Below are 18435 nucleotides of genomic sequence, written 5' to 3' on the forward strand. Positions count from 1 at the left end.
TTTGGCTTTTTTAGATTCCACATATAAACGAGATCATATAGTATTTGTGTTCTCTATCTGACTTTGTTTACTCAGCATAATAGTCTCAAGCTTCATCCATGTTGTCACAAATGGAAGGATTTCCTTCTTTTGTATGGCTGAGTAATATTCCATTGGGTGTCTATCACATTTTTTTACCCATTCATCTGTCAGCAGCACTTAGGTTGTTTGCATATCTTGGCTACGGTGACTAATGCTGCAATGAACGTGGGGGTAGCTCATATGGTCACTGGGAGGATTAAATGACACGAAAGCATCTGAGCACTTTAAACAGAAGGCCTGACGCATAGTAAACACTCAACTTATGTAACCTATTATGATTGCCAACTACGTGCATTCCATGACATCTGTGTCCATGTAAGTTTCAGATGTTTGGGAGCAGATTGACATGAGAGCTGATAAGAATGTTCCATTTCTCTTTCTAGGGAGATGAATGATTTGTGTTCCCAGAATGAAGCGAGCATAAGTAAAAGGGAAAACATCTATTCAAGCTGCATACTGAGAACAGAGAGTTATCAGTCAGATCAAGAAGGAAAACATAACAGAATATTTCTTAAGCACATTATAACCCTTGCAAAGTAATAATAAAAACAGAGCAACCACAGAGAAAAAATGGGGAAGGATTTAGCTGGAAAATTCAAAGAAGGGAAACACTAAAATGGTCAAAAATACAAAAAAATTCCCCCAGCAACTAGGAAAAAAAGTAAAACTGTAATAAAGTATAGTTTCTTTTTCCATCATCAGACTGAGAGATAGAGAAGAGTTTGCAAAAAAAAAAAAGAAAAGAGTTTGCAAACAGTGCTGTTAGGACGTGTGGAAAAGGACACTCTTATATGCTCTTGGATGCTGTATAAATTGACTCCAGTTTTTTGGAGGATAATCTGGTGGTGCCAACTGAAATTAAAAATGCACATATACTTTCATATAGCATTTCCATTTCTAGAAAATATATATATACACAAAGACATCTGTAAAAAGAATATCCATGTAGCATTGCTTTTGTAGATAGCCCCCCAAAAAAGGAGATACATGGCCTGAGGAAGGAATCTCTATAATTTGTAGAACATCCGATAATCATTACTTTTAAAATAACGAGGTAGGTCTGATTGTGACGTAGGAGATCTGTGATATATGGATGAGAGAAACAAAGAAAGCTCCAGAAGAAATGACTCCATTTTTTTGTAAAAACAAAATTATACATATACATATATGCATAGAAAAGTGTCTGGGTAAGTACATGTCAAAACGTTAACAGCAATTACTCCTGGAGAGGAATGGGGAAGGTGGGAAACAAGACTCTCACTTTTCACTTGATACATGTTTCACTGCTAAGTATTTTTAAATAAGGGTGTATAACTTAAGTGAAATGTAAAAATAAGAGGCGAATCTTCAAGGACCTCTCAGAGTCAAATTTTGGAGCCCATGTCAGAGAATCCATGTCCAGGCCGATCTCCCAGGTCCTGACCATTCCCGGGATCACCTGCCAAGCCACAGGCAGTCACTAATGTTAATATTGGAAGCTCTGCCTCTTGGGCCCCACCCCCCAGGGACAGCCTCAGATTTGGACAATGACACGCTTGGGGCTCTGTGCTAGTGAGAACCATGGAATCATGCAGAAGCATGTGATAAAATCTCCCAGTGCCTTTCCCAGCCATGCCTTCCTGCCCCTGACCAGCAGAAGCCCCACACCCCCTCCCCCCATGAGGCTGGCTGCCCTTTCCCTTTAACTCCTTCCTGATGCCTTCCTTTCCGCGATGCTGGGCCACTTCCTCTGTCCTCCCAGAGTGGTTGGCTCTATGCTACTGTTAAAAGAAGACATGATGACACATGCTGCCTGAGGGAGGAAGTACCCAGCCCAGCCTGTTCCAGTCCAGTTGGAGGCCCACAATAAGGTGAGTCTCTGCACTCAGGGCTTCACAAGCACACTGCAGTTGCTGAGCCAGTCAGGTAATTCCCCCGCAAGAATTGCTCTCTGCAACTTCCAGAGGGATAACCATCTTTCTCAAATTGGATCCTTTGCACAGTATTGTGCATTTTGTGAAGTTTGTCTTTGACTCCCTAAGTTTTCTTCTTTTTTTTTTTCCTTTTCTTTCCCTTCGTAGTGCCTCTTCCTTATGCCACCCTCAGACATGCTATGTCTTCATGGACTCTCCCCTCCCTTTATTAAAACCTAGCCACACACACACACACACACACAAAACCAAAAACCAAAAACAAACAAACTGAATGATTTAAACAGTCAAGAGTGTTTCCTTTCAGGGAAATTTTCCTGAGTTAAAGAGAAAATATCTGATGGAATCCCAGAAAGCTTTAATCACTTGGGGAGGTATCATGGGTAATCAGGATTGGATGATTCTAAAATGAACCCCTGGACATAGTTGTCAACTTCATCTTTCTTAAAAACTGACCCAGACTTTTCTTTCCACTTCTAGGAATTAGTGATCAAACTGATAAACCCAGAGAATAGACTAAGTCGTGTTATCCAAGTGCCTCTTCTATTTATCAAGGTCATTTTGGAAAGAGAGGCAACTCTGTTATCAGGGAAGTCTGTGGCTCTGACTGCCAGGAGTTGTGGGGACCTATTCTGTGATAGGGAAGCCAAGTTCCTACAGGAATTTAAAACAAACAACCCTGCACTGTTTCACAGACTTGTTACAGGGCCTTTAAGTCCACAGTCTCTTTTTGGATTTTTTGGGTTTTGTTTTTGTTTTTTACAAAGCCTCTTGTATTGAAAGCAGGGGTTCTTCTTCCCATTTCCCAAAAGAAGAAACTGAGGCTCCCAAGAATGAAGAGATTTTCCTAAGGCCCCCAAGAAAAGTTTCGTGGCAATCTGAGACCAAAGCCCAAATCTTACCATTCTTGGATTAAAACTATTCTCACACAACACACTACTTTTTCTCTGTCCACATTCTTATATAAAGACTCTTCTCTAGTAGTTCCCCATTCCTGGCTTCCCAGCCCTTGCCCCATACCACATTATTCTCCTTTACCCACAAGGAGCTGATATGCTGCCCTATGCGTCAGGTAGGGTAATCTCCAGCAGCTATGAGGGAGATGAGGAGGACTCCAAGGTTCCAGGCAGCCCGCCCTCCAACCACTTCTGGGGCTTTCTCCAGTCTTATGAGCAGCTTTGTCACAGAAGCTTGATGGGCATTGCCCCAGGGAGCAGGCATAGCCTGCAAACTATCTGGTAGAGGTCATTCACTTCTTTTTTTTTTTATTAACATATAATGTATTATTTGTTCCAGGGGTACAGGTCTGTGATTCGTCAGTCTTAAACAATTCACAGGGCTCACCATAACACACATTCCCTTCTTAGAACTTTTTACAACTACCCTAAGAACTGAGGGGAGACATCTCATGTTTTCTAAATAAACTCAGGGACCCCTGCTCTGATTTGGAGGCTCCAATTACAATGACAGACTAGTAAGGGGAAGGAAGCACAGGACAAGAATAAAACATTAGGTGCTAAATGGATGAGCTGGGACAGAAGGAGCATCACTTCTGAGTTAGCTCTATGATCCAACCCTATGCTCTGCGGGGAAGTTAATCCATCCCTCTGGGGAAGTTAATCCATCCCTCTGATTCTCAATTTAATAATCTGAAAATGGGAATGATAATATCTACTCTCTAATTCTATAATGAGAATTAAAGTAGGAAAAAACGTGATAGATACATATCACTGGCCAAAGGCACAAGATAGCACAGTGGAAAACAAGAAACATAGAGTAAAGCAGGAACTGGAATAGTTAGGGAATGCTTAAGGCATGGCATAGTCCACTGGTTAAGAACATAGACATTGAGGAGCGTCTGGGTGGCTCAGTCAGTTGAGCATCTGACTCTTGGTTTGTTTGTTAGTTCTTTTATGTTCGGTTAGCCAACATATAGTGCGTCATTAGTTTCTGACGTAGTGTTCAGTGATACATTAGTTGCATATAACACCCAGTGCTCATCACAACACATGCCTTCCTTAGTACTCATCATCCGGCTACCCCATCCCTCCACCCCCCTCCTTCTGTAACCCTCAGTTCGTTTCCCGGAGTCCAGTCTCTCATGGTTTGTCTCCCTCTCTGATTTCTTCCCATTCAGTTTTCCCTCCCTTTCCCTGTGACTCTTGGTTTTGGCTCAGGGTCATGATCTCATGGGTCATGAGACTGAGCCCCATGTCAGGCTCTACGCTCAATGGGGAGTCTGCTTAAAGATTCTCTCCCTCTGCCCCTCCCTCCATTCTCTCTCACTCTTGCACACACACACACACTCTCTCTCTCAAATAAATAAATCTTTAAAAAAAAAAGCATAGACTCTGGGCTTAAATGAAACTGAATGCAAATTCTAGTTCTACTACTTACTAACTCTGTGACTTTGAGCATGTCACAGAACCCCTCTGAGCTTCAATTTCTTCACCTATAAAACAGAGATAATAATACCTATGTCACATAATTTCTGTGGTCACCAAATAAAAATCATATAGGTAAAGCTCTTAGAACAATTCCTGGTTTACAGAAAGTGCTCATTAAAAGAGTGGCTACAACTTTTAGATCTCATTCATTATCATACCACATTGAAATCAATAGTTCAATAGCATACTATAAATTTCCAGATCTTTGTAATTGAAAAGTCTCATGTTCACTCTCTTGAGTTGTATCATGGTGACATCCTTTAGTTTGAAATATAAAAGCAGACAGTCCAGCAGTGATGGATAAATCCATTTCCATGGGGAAAGAACTAAGTAAACTAAATGGGCAGTGTGATGTAGCCCATGTAGAGAACTCAAGGTATCCAGCTGTAAGGTGAAGCCCAGCCAGACCACTTGCCATTGAGTTATGCTGAGCAAATCACTTCACGTCCCAAAGCTTTGGTTCCTCATCTGGAAGATGAGAATAGTGAGTGACTGTGGCTGCTGGAAGTGTCTTCAGGATTGCTGATGATTATATGAGATAATGCATGTGCAAGTGCCTTACAGAGAGGCTGTTCTTAATTGTTCACACTTTTTTCCCCAATGATCTAATTGTAAAGTTTAAGAAATCTTGGGTTAGGGGCGCCTGGGTGGCTCAGTCATTAAGCGTCTGCCTTCAGCTCAGGTCATGATCCCAGGGTCCTGGGATTGAGCCCCTCATTGGGCTCCCTGCTCAGTGAGCCTGCTTCTCCCTCCCCCTCTGTCTGCTGCTCCCCCTGCTTGTGCTCTCTCTCTTTTTCAAATAAATAAGTAAAATCTTTTAAAAAAAGAAATCCTGGGTTAGCCATGGACACAGCCAACTCTCATTTCCCCCAAAAGGCTATGATTTATGACCAGCCCAGATCATTATGACCCTGTGACGAAAGACCGGACTCACAGAACTTTGCTTAGTTCTTGGGAACCACATTTTTTTTTTACTTTTTTTAAAATTATGTTATGTTAATCACCATACATTACATCATTAGTTTTTGATGTAGTGTTCCATGATTCATTGTTTGCATATAACACCCAGTGCTCCATTCAATACGTGCCCTCTTTAATACCCATCACCAGGCTAACCCATCCCCCCACCCCCTCCCCTCTAGAACCCTCAGTTTGTTTCTCAAAGTCCATAGTCTCTCATGGTTCGTCTCTCCCTCCGATTTCTCCCCCTTCCGTTTTTCCCTTCCTACTATCTTCTTCTTTTTTTTTTTTAACATATAATGTATTATTTGTTTCAGATTAAGACAGTGACAATGCGGAGCAGATTCACTGTAGAGAGACCTGGATAGCAGAAACACTTACTCCCAGAAAAACCTGGAGAAGAGTAGAACAGGACTGAAAAACTGATAGGCATAACTTCCAGCATTTACTGAGCACTTGCCATGGACCAGGAACTCTTGTTTCATTCTCATACCAACTTCATGAGTGATGTGTTATTAATATTCCCCCATTTTAGAGATAAGGAAACCAAGGCTTTTTTGAGAACAAAAGATTGGAAACCCCTTATCTAAAAAAGGACTTATTATTGGTTATTAAAGTCATCCATTTTATTCATGTTCTGATTGTCCATTCATTAGATTCCTTTGAGGTTTTTCTATCCTGAGCCAGTACATCTAGTAAGATTTTGGATGGATGAAAGTATGTCTTTTTTTTTTTTAAGATTTTATTTATTTATTTGACAGCGAGATAGAGAGAGAGAGAACAAGTAGGCAGAGAGGCAGGCAGAGGGAGAGGGAGAAGCAGGCTCCCCGCCGAGCAGGGAGCCCGATGCGGGGCTCGATCCCAGGACCCTGGGATCATGACCTGAGCTGAAGGCAGCTGCTTAACCAACTGAGCCACCCAGGTGCCCCTGGATGAAAGTATGTCTTTCATTTGCTAAGCAGAAGACAGAATAATGCATAAGGTTCACAATATCTTGAAGACAAAATGATTTCAGAAAAGAGAAATATAGAAGCTGAGAATCTGGAAACGGTTTCTCCTAAGATGTGTCTGTATACTCTTTGAGAAGTCTTTGGGTACCACCAGGAGTATGCACTCCCCAAAATAGAAATTGTTGGACCAAATAACCTCTGAAATCCCTTTTAGTAGGCAGATTACCTGGTTATATAGCCCATCAAGAGGTCTTATTACCATGAATAAGGTGCCTTGGTTTTATTTGAGGAGTCATGCTATATAGTGTCACTAGCATAGACTTTGGAACCTGATAAGCATGACTTTAAGATCAGATTTTGCCCTTCATGGGCAAAAAAAGGTTAAGCTTTCCATGCCTTAGTTTTCTAATTTATAATACTGGTACATCTGTACAATTTGTAATAGTGATGATGTTGTTGATAATGAAAAATCCATACCTCACTATTTTGGAAAATAATTAAGTACTTGATCCCATTATCAACACTGTGTGCAGTTTATATCGGAGGACAAAAGTGATAGAAATCAAACAGCCTGCTCAGATGTCCAATGGAGTTACCTCAAAAAAAATAAAACTACAACTACCATATGATCCAGCAATTCCACTTCTGGGTATTTATTCACAGAAAGCAAAAACACTAATTCAAAAAGATATATGTTCACTTATGTTCACTGCAGCATTATTTGCAATAGCCACGACATGGAAACAACCTAACTGTTCAACTATGGATGAATGGATAAAGAAGATGTAGTATATATATACAATGGAATACCATCCAGCCATTTTAAAAAATGGAATCTTGCCATCTACAACAACACGAATGGACCTTGAGGGCATTATGCTAAGTGAAATAAATCAGAGAAAAACAAATACCACATGATCTCACTTATATGAGGAATTTAAAGGGGAAAAAAGGCTCTGGGGCACCTGGGTGGCTCAGTCAATTAAGCATCCAACTCTTGATTTCAGCTCAGGTCACGATCTCAGGGTCGTGGGATCAAGCCCCACATTGGGCTCTGTGCTGGGTGTGAAGCCTGCTTAAGATTCTTTCTCTCTCCCTCTCCCTTTGTCCCTACCCTGCTGCTCATGCACACTCTCTCTCTCTCTCTCTCTCTTAAAAAAAACAAACAAACTCATAGATGCAGAGAACAGATTGATGGTTGCCAGAGGCAGAGGGCAGGGAGTGGTGAAATGGGTGAAGGGAGTTCAAAGGTACAAACTTCCAGTTATAAAATAAGTCATGAGAATATAATGTATACCATGGTGAATATACTTAATAATACTGCATCACATATTTAAAAGTTGCTAAGAGAGTATATCTTAAAAGTCTTCATCACAAGAAAAAAATTTGTAATTATGTATGGAGATGGATGTTAGCTAGAGTTAATGTGGCGATCATTTTGCAATATATACAAATATCGAATCATTATGGTGTACACTTGAAACTAATATAATGTTATATGGCAATTATATACCTCAACAAAAAGTGATAATCCTGTTTATTCTTATGGCAACAGATGGTCAATACCAACTGGACCAGTGTATCCCATTTTGTTTTCTTGGGCATTTCTACCCACCCAGAGCAGATTCCACTCTTCCTTCTTTTTCTACTGATGTATGCAATCAACATTTCTGGGAACTTTGCCATCATCACACTGATTATCTATACTCCACGCCTCCACACCCCCATGTACATCTTCCTCAGTAACTTGGCTTTGGCAGATGTCTGCTTCACTTCTACCACAGTCCCCAAGATGCTGCAGAACATTTTCTCTCCTACAAAGGCTATTTCCTACATGGGATGCTTAGCCCAGACTTATTTCTTCATTTGCTTTGCAGCCATGGAAAACTTCCTTCTGGCTGTGATGGCCTATGACAGATACATCGCCAACTGCTACCCTTTCCGCTACCCTATGATCCTGACCAGAACGCTGTGTTCACAGATGGTGGCTCTGTGCCATATCCTCTCCCATCTTCATGCCCTGCTGCACACCTTTCTCGTGGGCTGATTGATCTTCTGTGCAGATAACAAGATCCCCCATTTCTTCTGTGACCTCTACCCTCTGATGAAGATTTCCTGCTCCAGCCCCTACCTCAACACCCTGATGATTCACACAGAGGGTGTTATTGTCATCAATGGTGCTCTGGCCTTCATCATTACCTCCTATGCCCACATCATCTCAGTGGTCCTCCGGAGCCCCTCAGCCAAGAGCAAGTGGAGAGCCTTTTCTACCTGTGGCTCCCACCTCACTGTGGTGGCTATCTTCTATGGCACACTCACATGGGTCTACTTCAGGCCCCTTACCAGCTATTCAGTGACTGAGGGTCGCATCCTGACAGTCATGTACACGGTGGTAACCCCCATGCTGAATCCCTTCATTTATAGCCTGAGGAATGGGGATGTCAAGGGAGCCTTCAGAAAATGGGTGAGCAGAATATGGACTTCTTTCTTTAGACAAAACCCCAAAACACAGTTCCTAGTTTTCCCAGTGATTCTGGGAAAACAGTTTTGTCCCTTACACATCTGTTTCCTTTAGAACTTCCCAGAAATACCTAAATTAGTTACATATTATGGATTTTCCCATTGAATATTGTCCTGACCTATCCCTTAAACCAAAGCACATGAGACCATGTATTTAGCGTAAGCCACTAGCATGACTTTAATTATAATTGAGTGTTCTCTGGGCCTGCCATTAAACAACAGGGTTGTAACATACTTAGATATAGGCAACAGAAAATAATTCTGGTTGATTCATAGAGGGAAATAAGTTTATTGAAAGTGTATGTGGAACTCCTGAATTTCCACAAAGGCTAAGCAACCAGGCTCAATAAAATGGACAAGACTAAGAAAGGTCATATAGTCAGAACCACAGTCAAAATCATATCCCAGAATTGTCTGATGAGGTCACTGCTGTAGACACTAAACTCTTTTCACTTATACTGCCACCAATACTATCAGCAATAGTCACTGCGCATAGCCCCCAGAGGCCTGAAAACTAGATGTGACCACCTCCAGAAAAAAATTGCCCACTTCTTGTTCTTTACACCAATATATCTAGATTCAAAATAAGGTGATCCATGCGGCTGGCCAAGACTTGGTCACATGTCCCTGCTCTAGTTCCCAGGAAAACTGAGCAAGCAATACTGCTGCTTTTATTTTCTCTAAGTGGGAGAGAGGTTCTGCCTCCCACCAAGACAAATGAAATGGTGGAACTACTCCAGTATGGGAAGAGGGACATGATGACAAATGTTTACTGTATAGGGTCAGAAGTTACAGATGTTGCAGAATTAAGCACTGTCATTCTTGTGCATCTATTGTACTTGTATGAGTTAATTTAGTAGTCAGTATCAGTGAAATAATGTAAAGGGCTCTCCAACTTGCATTTTCCTAACCTTCATTAGCTGCACCATTCAAGGATAACTTAACTCCTTTTATCTCGGCATGCTCCTAATCTTCTCTGTAGCTGATATGTGGAACCCGACTATTTCACTGGGTATTTGCCTGCTGATCGATCAGTTCTGGAAATGAGAAATAGGTCCAAGAGCCAAAATGTCTACTAAAATGTCAATTCTTTAGTTTCATGGGTGTTTCCAGTTTCCTTTTCAAAAGGAAAAGGTGAGAAGGACCTCCCTGGACATGGGGCAGAAGTTGCAAGTGCAGGCTGATTTATAGGCCATTTGACAGTAGAAAGTTTCTTTTATAGGATATAAGCAGTTAATGGCACTGAACTGAGAAGAAGCTAAAACTGTGGCAAATCTGTGTAATGAGCTAGAAGAAGGGTTTCTTGAGACCTATATGTAAGCCTTGGTCACCATCAAAACTGGTTTGAGGAGCTACACTCCTTAAGTTTTTGGCTGCATCATGGTACTCATGAGCTGGTCTATTATTATGAGTGCTTTACATAGATTTTATTCATAAAATCCTTTTGACAATCCTAAATTATAGATACTGTTTCTCTCTTCTTTACAGATGGATAACTGATCATTGTCAAAGATCACTATAGTGTAAGTCCTACAGTTGGTTTTACTTTTTGTAGACCAAGTACTTGACTTAGCTTTGATTTTGGAGGTTGATTTTGGGTTCCGCATCAAAAGGCTATCTCAATAAATACATTGCCAGCCACAATGACTAGTAAAGAGCCAGAACCTTCCAACCTCCTATGCCACTGCCCCCCTCCTCATTTGTTTCAGAAATCTTGGTTGATTTATATTAACGGACTATTTGTTTTTTCTCTTCCCACACTTTAAATTCCTGCTCTTATGTTTTAAGTCCACCCATAGAATCAACCTGTGAAACCCAAGGCCCCTTCCCTCAACCTCAATAAAAACAGAACACCAAGCCCATGCTCTCCCATGCTTTCTCTCTACCTGTGACCTCACTGTGTGGCCCCAGGTGTGCAATATGCTTTCCAGGACCTGAGAGTAATAAAACTTGTTTTTTTCAAAGTTTCTTGATTATCACTGAGGTTATCTTGAAATCATAATAACTATAAGGGCAGGTGCAGGTACAACTCTGGTTACCAATAGCCTGAGAAAAAAACCACATGGCAAGTAATGACAATAGTGGGTTTCTAATTTGTGTTATCTGGCTCCAGAGTCCATCCCCCTGAACATGACCCTACACCGCCTTCAACAAAACCCCTTAGCATTTTCCCTTGGGTTTCTGAACTCTATTTCATTCTGACCTCTTCAAGGAGAATAATTTCTGGAAAATCATGTTTGCACCAAAGAGCTACTTACTTCTATTGTTTCAGTGTAATTATAATTATACTGCCCCCTTTATCTCTCAAAGGTATGTTTCTTTACACCAACAATACAGAGAATGTCACATATAAATAAACAGTTCCACCCATTTCCATAGTCCATCCTTGATTCTTCTTTTCCCCTTACATATTACATCAAGTCTATCAGTGTGCTTAAAGAGCTCTACTTGCCATATGTCCCAAATGGGACCACCTACTTCTGGTGTTAGAGCCACTGTGAAGACTCTCTCTCCCAGTCTCTATTACCAGTGACCTATACTGTCTTTTATGGAGTGACATAAAAGTTCAGATGGAATAATAAAAACAAAAATAAACTATTGAAACTACATCAAAATAAAAAGCTTCTGCACAGCAAAGGAAACACTCAATGAAACAAAAAGACAACCTACTAAATGGGAGAAGATATTTGCCAATGTTATATCTGATAAGGGCTTAGTATCCCAAATATATAAATAACTTACACAACTCAACACCAAAAACCCACAAATAATCCAATTAAAAATGGGCAGAAGACATGAACAGACATTTATCCAAAGACCTACAGATGGCCAACAGACACATGAAAAGATACTCATCATCCCCCACTTATCATCAGAGAAATGCAAATCAAAACTACAATGAGATATCACCTTACACCTGTCAGAACGCCACAATATCACTAAGATGATCAAAGTTCTGCAGGCCTTACTGATGTATAATAATTTGGCTTAGTAATCCCCTATGCCCCATATTAGTTTTGAAAGATGAGAGGTTCAGGTTTGGTGATCTAAAAACATCTGTCCAGGGGGTGCCTAGGTGGGTCAGTTGGTTAAGTATCTGACTCTTGATTTCGGCTCAGGTCATGATCTCAGGGTCATGAGATGGAGCCCCACGTCAGGCTCTGTGCTCAGCATGGAGTTTGCTTGAGATTCTCTCTCTTTCCCTCCTTGTGCCCCTCCCCCATTCTCTCTCTCTCTAATAAATAAATAAAATCTTTTTAAAAAATAAATCAATAAAAACATCTGTTCAGTTCCAATATGATGAGATTCTAGGTCAGTCAATGGGGACCAGAACTATTTATTCATGAACTCACTTCTTCCCGAATCCAAAAAAGAGGGAGCCAACAAGGAAAATTATTCCACAGGAATGTGAACCATACCAGTTATTAGGAATGTAACCCATCTATATGAGGCATTTTCAAGTTAGATCTTAACTCCTTGGGCTCAGGAGATGTGCTGCCATCCCGTTTACCTAGGAACCACGTTGGAAGTTTCCTGAGATGCAGAGTTTCCTGAAAAGCCTTCGCAGAGCTCTCTTAACTTCCTGGTTCCTCAAGCTATAGATCAGTGGGTTTAGCATAGGGGTAACTACTGTGTAAAAGACGGCAACTTGGCGATCCTGGTCCAAGTCATAGCTGGAAGATGGCCGGAGGTACATGCCGATCACAGAGCCATACAGGAGCAGCACAACCAGAATGTGGGAGCTACATGTGGACAGGGCTTTGCACAGGGCAGCAACTGAGTGCATGTGGGCTATGGCAACGCCAATGCAGGCATGGGAGCCTAAAATGAAGAAGAAGGGGCTGACCACCACAGCTACACCCTCAGTACATATTAGCATTTCATTGACCACTGGTTGGGTGCAGGAGAACTTCAGCAAGGGTGTGATGTCACAGAAGAAGTGGGTGACTTGGTTGTCACAAAAAGGTAAGCGGGTGACCAACACACTATAAAGGAGGTTGTTAGGCTGATGACCACCCATGAGGTCAAGGTTATGCGTAGACAGAGGTGATGGCTGATGATGGCAGAGTATCTTAAGGGGTCACAGATGGCAACATAGCAGTCATAGGCCATGGCAGCCAGCAAGTGACCTTCCATGCTGCCCACAGCCATAAAAAAGAACAGCTGGATCATGCAGCAATCAAAGGAGATGGTTCTGTTTACAGACAGTGTGTGCTGTGTTGGGGAACAGTGATGGTTGTCAGAAACATATCAATAGAGGAAAGCTGACTGAACAGGAAATACATTGGTGTCTGAAGCTTGGGGTCTGTGAGGGCAACAATTACTAATAGGGCATTGCCCAGAAGTGCTACCAGGTACATGGCAAGGAAAATCCCAAAAATAACTGGCTGCATCTCTGGCCAGCTGGACAGGCCCAATAAGACAAATTCAGTTACTTCTGTCCTGTTTCTAGTGGCCATAACACATGATCAATATCACCCGCAAACAGCAAGTGTTAGGATCAAATAATGCTCAAGTTTACTCTAGGATAGCTTTAGGAAACATCTTTTTTTGCATGGATGCCCCTAGTTTCCAAAAGAGCTTTTTCTTTCATCTCTTTCCTTTGTCATTATCTTTCTATCCATCCACTCAAGTACCCACCCACACTCTTTAGTTTATTCCAGGCTCATTTATTGACCACTTACAATCTCTTGATGTGATATATATTAAGGGCAGTATGATAAATCACACATGGTCCCTGTATAACAAAGAAGGCATCATTAAATACAGAATTTCTTTGTTGTTTGCTATGCGCTGAAAAGCATACCAAATATCATACATTTAATTGTCACAACAATACCATATGGTACAAACTACTTTTATATTACAGATGAGAGAGCTAAAGCAAAGAGACTACTTTGTTCAAGGTCTTATTGGCTCTGAGAGGCAAAACCTGGACTCAACCCTGTATAGTTTTATTAGACATAAGCACCACATTTTGCTGATTGTCAGAGTTGTAAAGAAAAGGGAACTATGTCAAGGCTCCAGGCAGATGTCCAAGTCTCTATATCTTTGATGGAGCACTGGAGTGAAGATCTGGTCCTAACTTTGTATGTCCAGAAGCTACTGTTCTTTTGGTAGGGGAATTCTTGTTCCATTAAGTCAACTAAACTTACCTGGGATGAGAGTAGAAATGATTAACATCATCACTGATTTTATTAATGATCAATTTTCTTTTTTTCTTTTTTTATTATGTTATGTTAGTCACCATACAGTACTTCATTAGTTTTTGATGTAGTGTTCCATGATTCATTGTTTGTGTATAATACCCAGTGCTCATTGCAATGATTAATTTTCAATAAATAATGTAATCTGCCAATGGATGGGAGTCTTGTTTCCTTTCAGCTCAGGTTTTCCCTATAGGCAGATGTACATGGTACACCAAAGAGGTAACATTTTGAGGCCACTATATGGATAAGGATATTTCAGTGAAATGCTATATTTTTTTCATGAATGAGAGAAAAATTGTTAAAATAGTAAAGTAAAAAGAATATACAGGGGCGCCTGCGTGGCTCAGTTGGTTAAGCGACTGCCTTCAGCTCAGGTCATGATCCTGGAGTCCCGGGATCGAGTCCCGCATCGGGCTCCCTGCTCGGCGGGGAGTCTGCTTCTCCCTCTGACCCTCCTCCCTCTCATGCTCTCTGTCTCTCATTCTCTCTGTCTCAAATAAATAAATAAAATCTTTTAAAAAAAAAGAATATACAATAAAAAGCAGAGTCTCTAACCCTAACTTTACTTCATGTTTAGTTTTATCTCTTCCAGTGGTTCACACCTCTATGCCTCTAAATCATAAACCACTTGTTTACGCATCTATGTACCAGTTTTATCAATTTATCTTCTGGCTCTCTATTATGAAAGATGAAGTTTTACCTTGTTTACATTGTCCCCATTCTTCTCTCATCCTTTCCCCAATTTTTGATGATTATTTTAGTTCTTAAATTAGTTGCTTTTCTGCTTTTAAATGGTATACTTAAATCTATATTTCTTATTCCATCAACTTCAGACTCCACTTCTCTTCCTCATCCCTGTACCCTTCAACCTTTAGAAAGCTGTATCTTGACTTGTACATTGTCAAAATTGAAGACATATAAGTTGAGTTGTAACCACAGTTAACTTTCCAGGTAAAAGCTAAAAATTAGTAGACCACATTTACATTAGTTTAAACTACATAAATATTTTTCACGCAGAGCCAAATGATGTGCTACAGTTGCATTTATTCTTTGATGAATTCAGTGTTATACCCCACTAAAGGAGAGTATTCCTAATATTCAGATAAAGAATCAAAACTATTTTAAGGACATCTCTCTTGGTGATTTTCTTTACTCTAAAGATCATGAAACAGGAGCTTAAAAGGTAACAAAAACTTATATTTTCCTTTTAGTATTTATTTCTTCCTGTATCCTTCTCTATGTCTGTGGATATAGATCAAGCTATACCCTCTTGCAATCCTATTACTCATTCAAGGCAGCAGCCATACAAAGACTTCCACAGGGAGATATAAATGAAGGTGAACAGAAAGGATGGGAAGGAAGAGAGATGGGATAAGTCCCTTCACGGGTAAAGGGTGAAAGAAAAAGATCTCCAAGAAGGAAAAAGTAGCAAAGGGTATAGATTTATCCATTATGGGAAGAATGTAATAACATAGAGTCCATTTTCTTCCCAAAAAAGCAAAACTGCATTTGTAAACTAATTATATGCAAAAAGAGTAATAAGCAGTGGTAGTGCTCTTGTTGGCTGATTTCTTCAAGACTCATTTCAATAATATAAATAAATAAATAAATAAATAAATAAATAAATAAAATCTTCATAAAAAAGGAAAAAAAAAAGACTCATTTCTGTATACTTTCTATTTCCCAATATCTCAACAATAGTCTCATCAGAGTCTAAGTTCTGGAGGTCCTGTTTAGACAACTTTGAGGGATCAAGGATGCTGATGCTAGGGGGAGATAGAGAAAGGAGTAGTCCATTTAGGAAAGGTATGAAGATATACACATATACAGATTTGAACACCTTAAGACAGTAAACTAAATTGAAATTGGAGAGAGAGAAAAAAAAGTAAGAATCCCTGGAATGAAACAGAAAAGGATCTCAGGTTTCCTCATTTCCACCTGGTTCTTCGGGGACATTTAAAATCATGGAGAAGGAACAGAGCTAGGGTGTCAAGCCTTAATCCTGCTTATTCTCATCTTTCTTCCGTGATGGAAGAACCAAAAGACATGAGATCATTCACTGCTTTATCAATATCTAAATATTAGGAATATGCTCTATTAAATGCTTCTTGGTCTAAATTCTATTTCTAGTCTGTTCCCCTGTGTTGATGAATCATAAAGTTTGAATCTGAGATGCATAAATCAGAACCTCCTTTTCTCTGTCTCAGAAATGTATGTTCCAAATTATCACAAAATAAATTCGGTCCTCTGTCACACATTTCTTGCACCAGAGAACTGTGAAATGTCTTTCCATTCCCTCTCTGATTTCATGACTATATTCTCCATCTAAGCCTTCATATTTTCACTTAAAATCCTATTTTTTTCTGTGTTATAACTGACAATGCTTCTATCCCATTGCTTCCCTTGACTATAATATTTGTACTTCATTCTATCCTTTGATCTTCTTGGCACCAATATCACACCATTTTCTAAAAGAGGATTATGATTATTTTCTGTGCCCTTTCTGTTTACTATGAGGGCAGAGTATAACCTTATTCTCACCTTTTCTCTGTATCTAACACCATACACTCAAGATAGAAAGTATGAATAGAGCTGTGCTCCTTCACCACGTTCTTACAAAATTAAGGATTCCCTTTTCATCATTTTCTGTAAAAGCCTTCCTATATGGTAGCTCATCCCAAAGAAGCAGCATCACTTACACGGACTCATTCTACCAACCCCAAGAGCCTCCAACTGTGTTCAGATGAAATATTAATTCAAGGGGCTGAGCCCATCTACCTTCCTCCATCAGCTGGGACTATAGCTCCAGAGTCTGCTCCTTCTCCTTCCTTATACCTAGATCTCACCATAGAGCTTCTGAAAACAATTGTGTCTATAGGGAAGGTCTACCCTTTGAGGGACACCATAGCCTTCCTTGCATAATGTCAACAGTTGAGCAAGAAAAAACCCCAAGAGGAAATTGATTCCTATTTCATCATTTCAAGAAGCCAGTTTTCCCAATCTATCCTTCCTGTTATTGAGTGTTTGTTACTAATCCAAACAGCTTAACCCAGCTGAATTAGCTGCAAGGCATGAGGCTTTATGAAATACCAGTGGGACAACTCTGACCAATGCTACGTTTCTATTCTACTCTCCAATGACTTCCGCATTTCCTGTCCTCATCCAATTGCATCCTTTGCTGAATTTCATCTACCCATTTTGCTTATCTGTTTTAGAACTATCATCCACAGAATACCTGATTTGAACAAGCCTTTGAGTATAAAAGCAGCAGCAGGAAGTGGAGCACCACCCTGAAAAATCTGACATTATATGCCAATTGGATATTCTTTGTCCTACTATAAAGTAATAACAACATATGGCTTATTGATATAGATTAGATATTGTGGAAATGACTATAAATTGGATACATACCAGTACTGTCCACCATTAACCTGCACAGAAGAAGCTTAGTTACAAACTAGAAAACCAAATTATTAACTGACAAATATGATCAGAATTCAGTGGAAACAAAGAGATTTTACTCAATCAAAATAATATTAATTTCCTCAAAAAATGTAATATATTTATTTTTGTTTGCAGAGGATCTATTTGACTTTCTAAAAGCCCTCCTTACTTTGGGAAAGTGACTTATTTCCCCAGTGGATACAGGCTGATGGCATTGTCAAATGGATGTGATTCATTTCTATCAGTCTCATTCTGAGCAGACAGTCTGGATTTTAGACTGTTCTTTCCTCCTTCCACCTGATTTCTTACCCCTTCCATACACATATACCTCTGCTTTAATTATTGCTCTAATGAGTAGATCTAGACATTGAATAGCTAATTTCACCAAAAAGTGACCTAACCAGACATTACATCTCCCACACCACCTATGGAGTAATCTCTCCTTTCCAAAAGTCAAACATGAATCTGATAAAGCTTCTACATCCAACTTCCAACTTATGGAAAATACAGAGCACAGAGGAACACATTAAACTGCAATATAATGATGAACTCACACAAATCCAGACTATAGGGAATTCCACAGGAAAATTACATGATATCGTCTACAAGTAAATTGCCAGAGATAGAGGACAGCAGGGGAAAGAGGAAAAAAAAGGGAAGGGAGGAAAGAAAGAGAGAAGAAAGAGACTGAAAAGACCAAATAACCAGTCACAATATGTAAACCTTATTTGGGTCCTAATTCTTAAAAACTATAAAAACATTTTATTATATTTATGAAACAACTGGAAATTTCAACACTGACTGGCCATTTGATAGTATTAAAATAATTTGTTTCTTTTTAAAGATTTTATTTATTCACTTGACAGAGCAAGAGAGCACGAGCAGGGGGAGCAGTAGAGGGAGAGGGAGAGAA

General features: G+C 40.0%; 2 protein-coding genes across 2 annotated transcripts; one reads left to right on the forward strand and one right to left on the reverse strand.

Annotated features, from left to right (window-relative positions):
• The first annotated feature begins 7903 nt into the window (after positions 1 to 7903).
• On the forward strand, positions 7904 to 8923 carry LOC110581671 (olfactory receptor 1Q1-like). Its single transcript, XM_021691586.1, is given in 1 exon segment — positions 7904 to 8923. A coding segment is annotated over 1 exon segment (1020 nt).
• A 3456-nt stretch (positions 8924 to 12379) lies between these two features.
• LOC110581670 (olfactory receptor 50-like) lies at positions 12380 to 13328 on the reverse strand. The gene is given in 3 exon segments (XM_021691584.1): positions 12380 to 12873; positions 12876 to 13088; positions 13091 to 13328. Coding segments are annotated over 3 exon segments (945 nt in total).
• Between the last annotated feature and the right edge of the window lie 5107 nt (positions 13329 to 18435).

This window comes from Neomonachus schauinslandi, chromosome 13 (assembly GCF_002201575.2).
Source record: "Neomonachus schauinslandi chromosome 13, ASM220157v2, whole genome shotgun sequence".
NCBI classification, from domain to species: domain Eukaryota; kingdom Metazoa; phylum Chordata; class Mammalia; order Carnivora; family Phocidae; genus Neomonachus; species Neomonachus schauinslandi.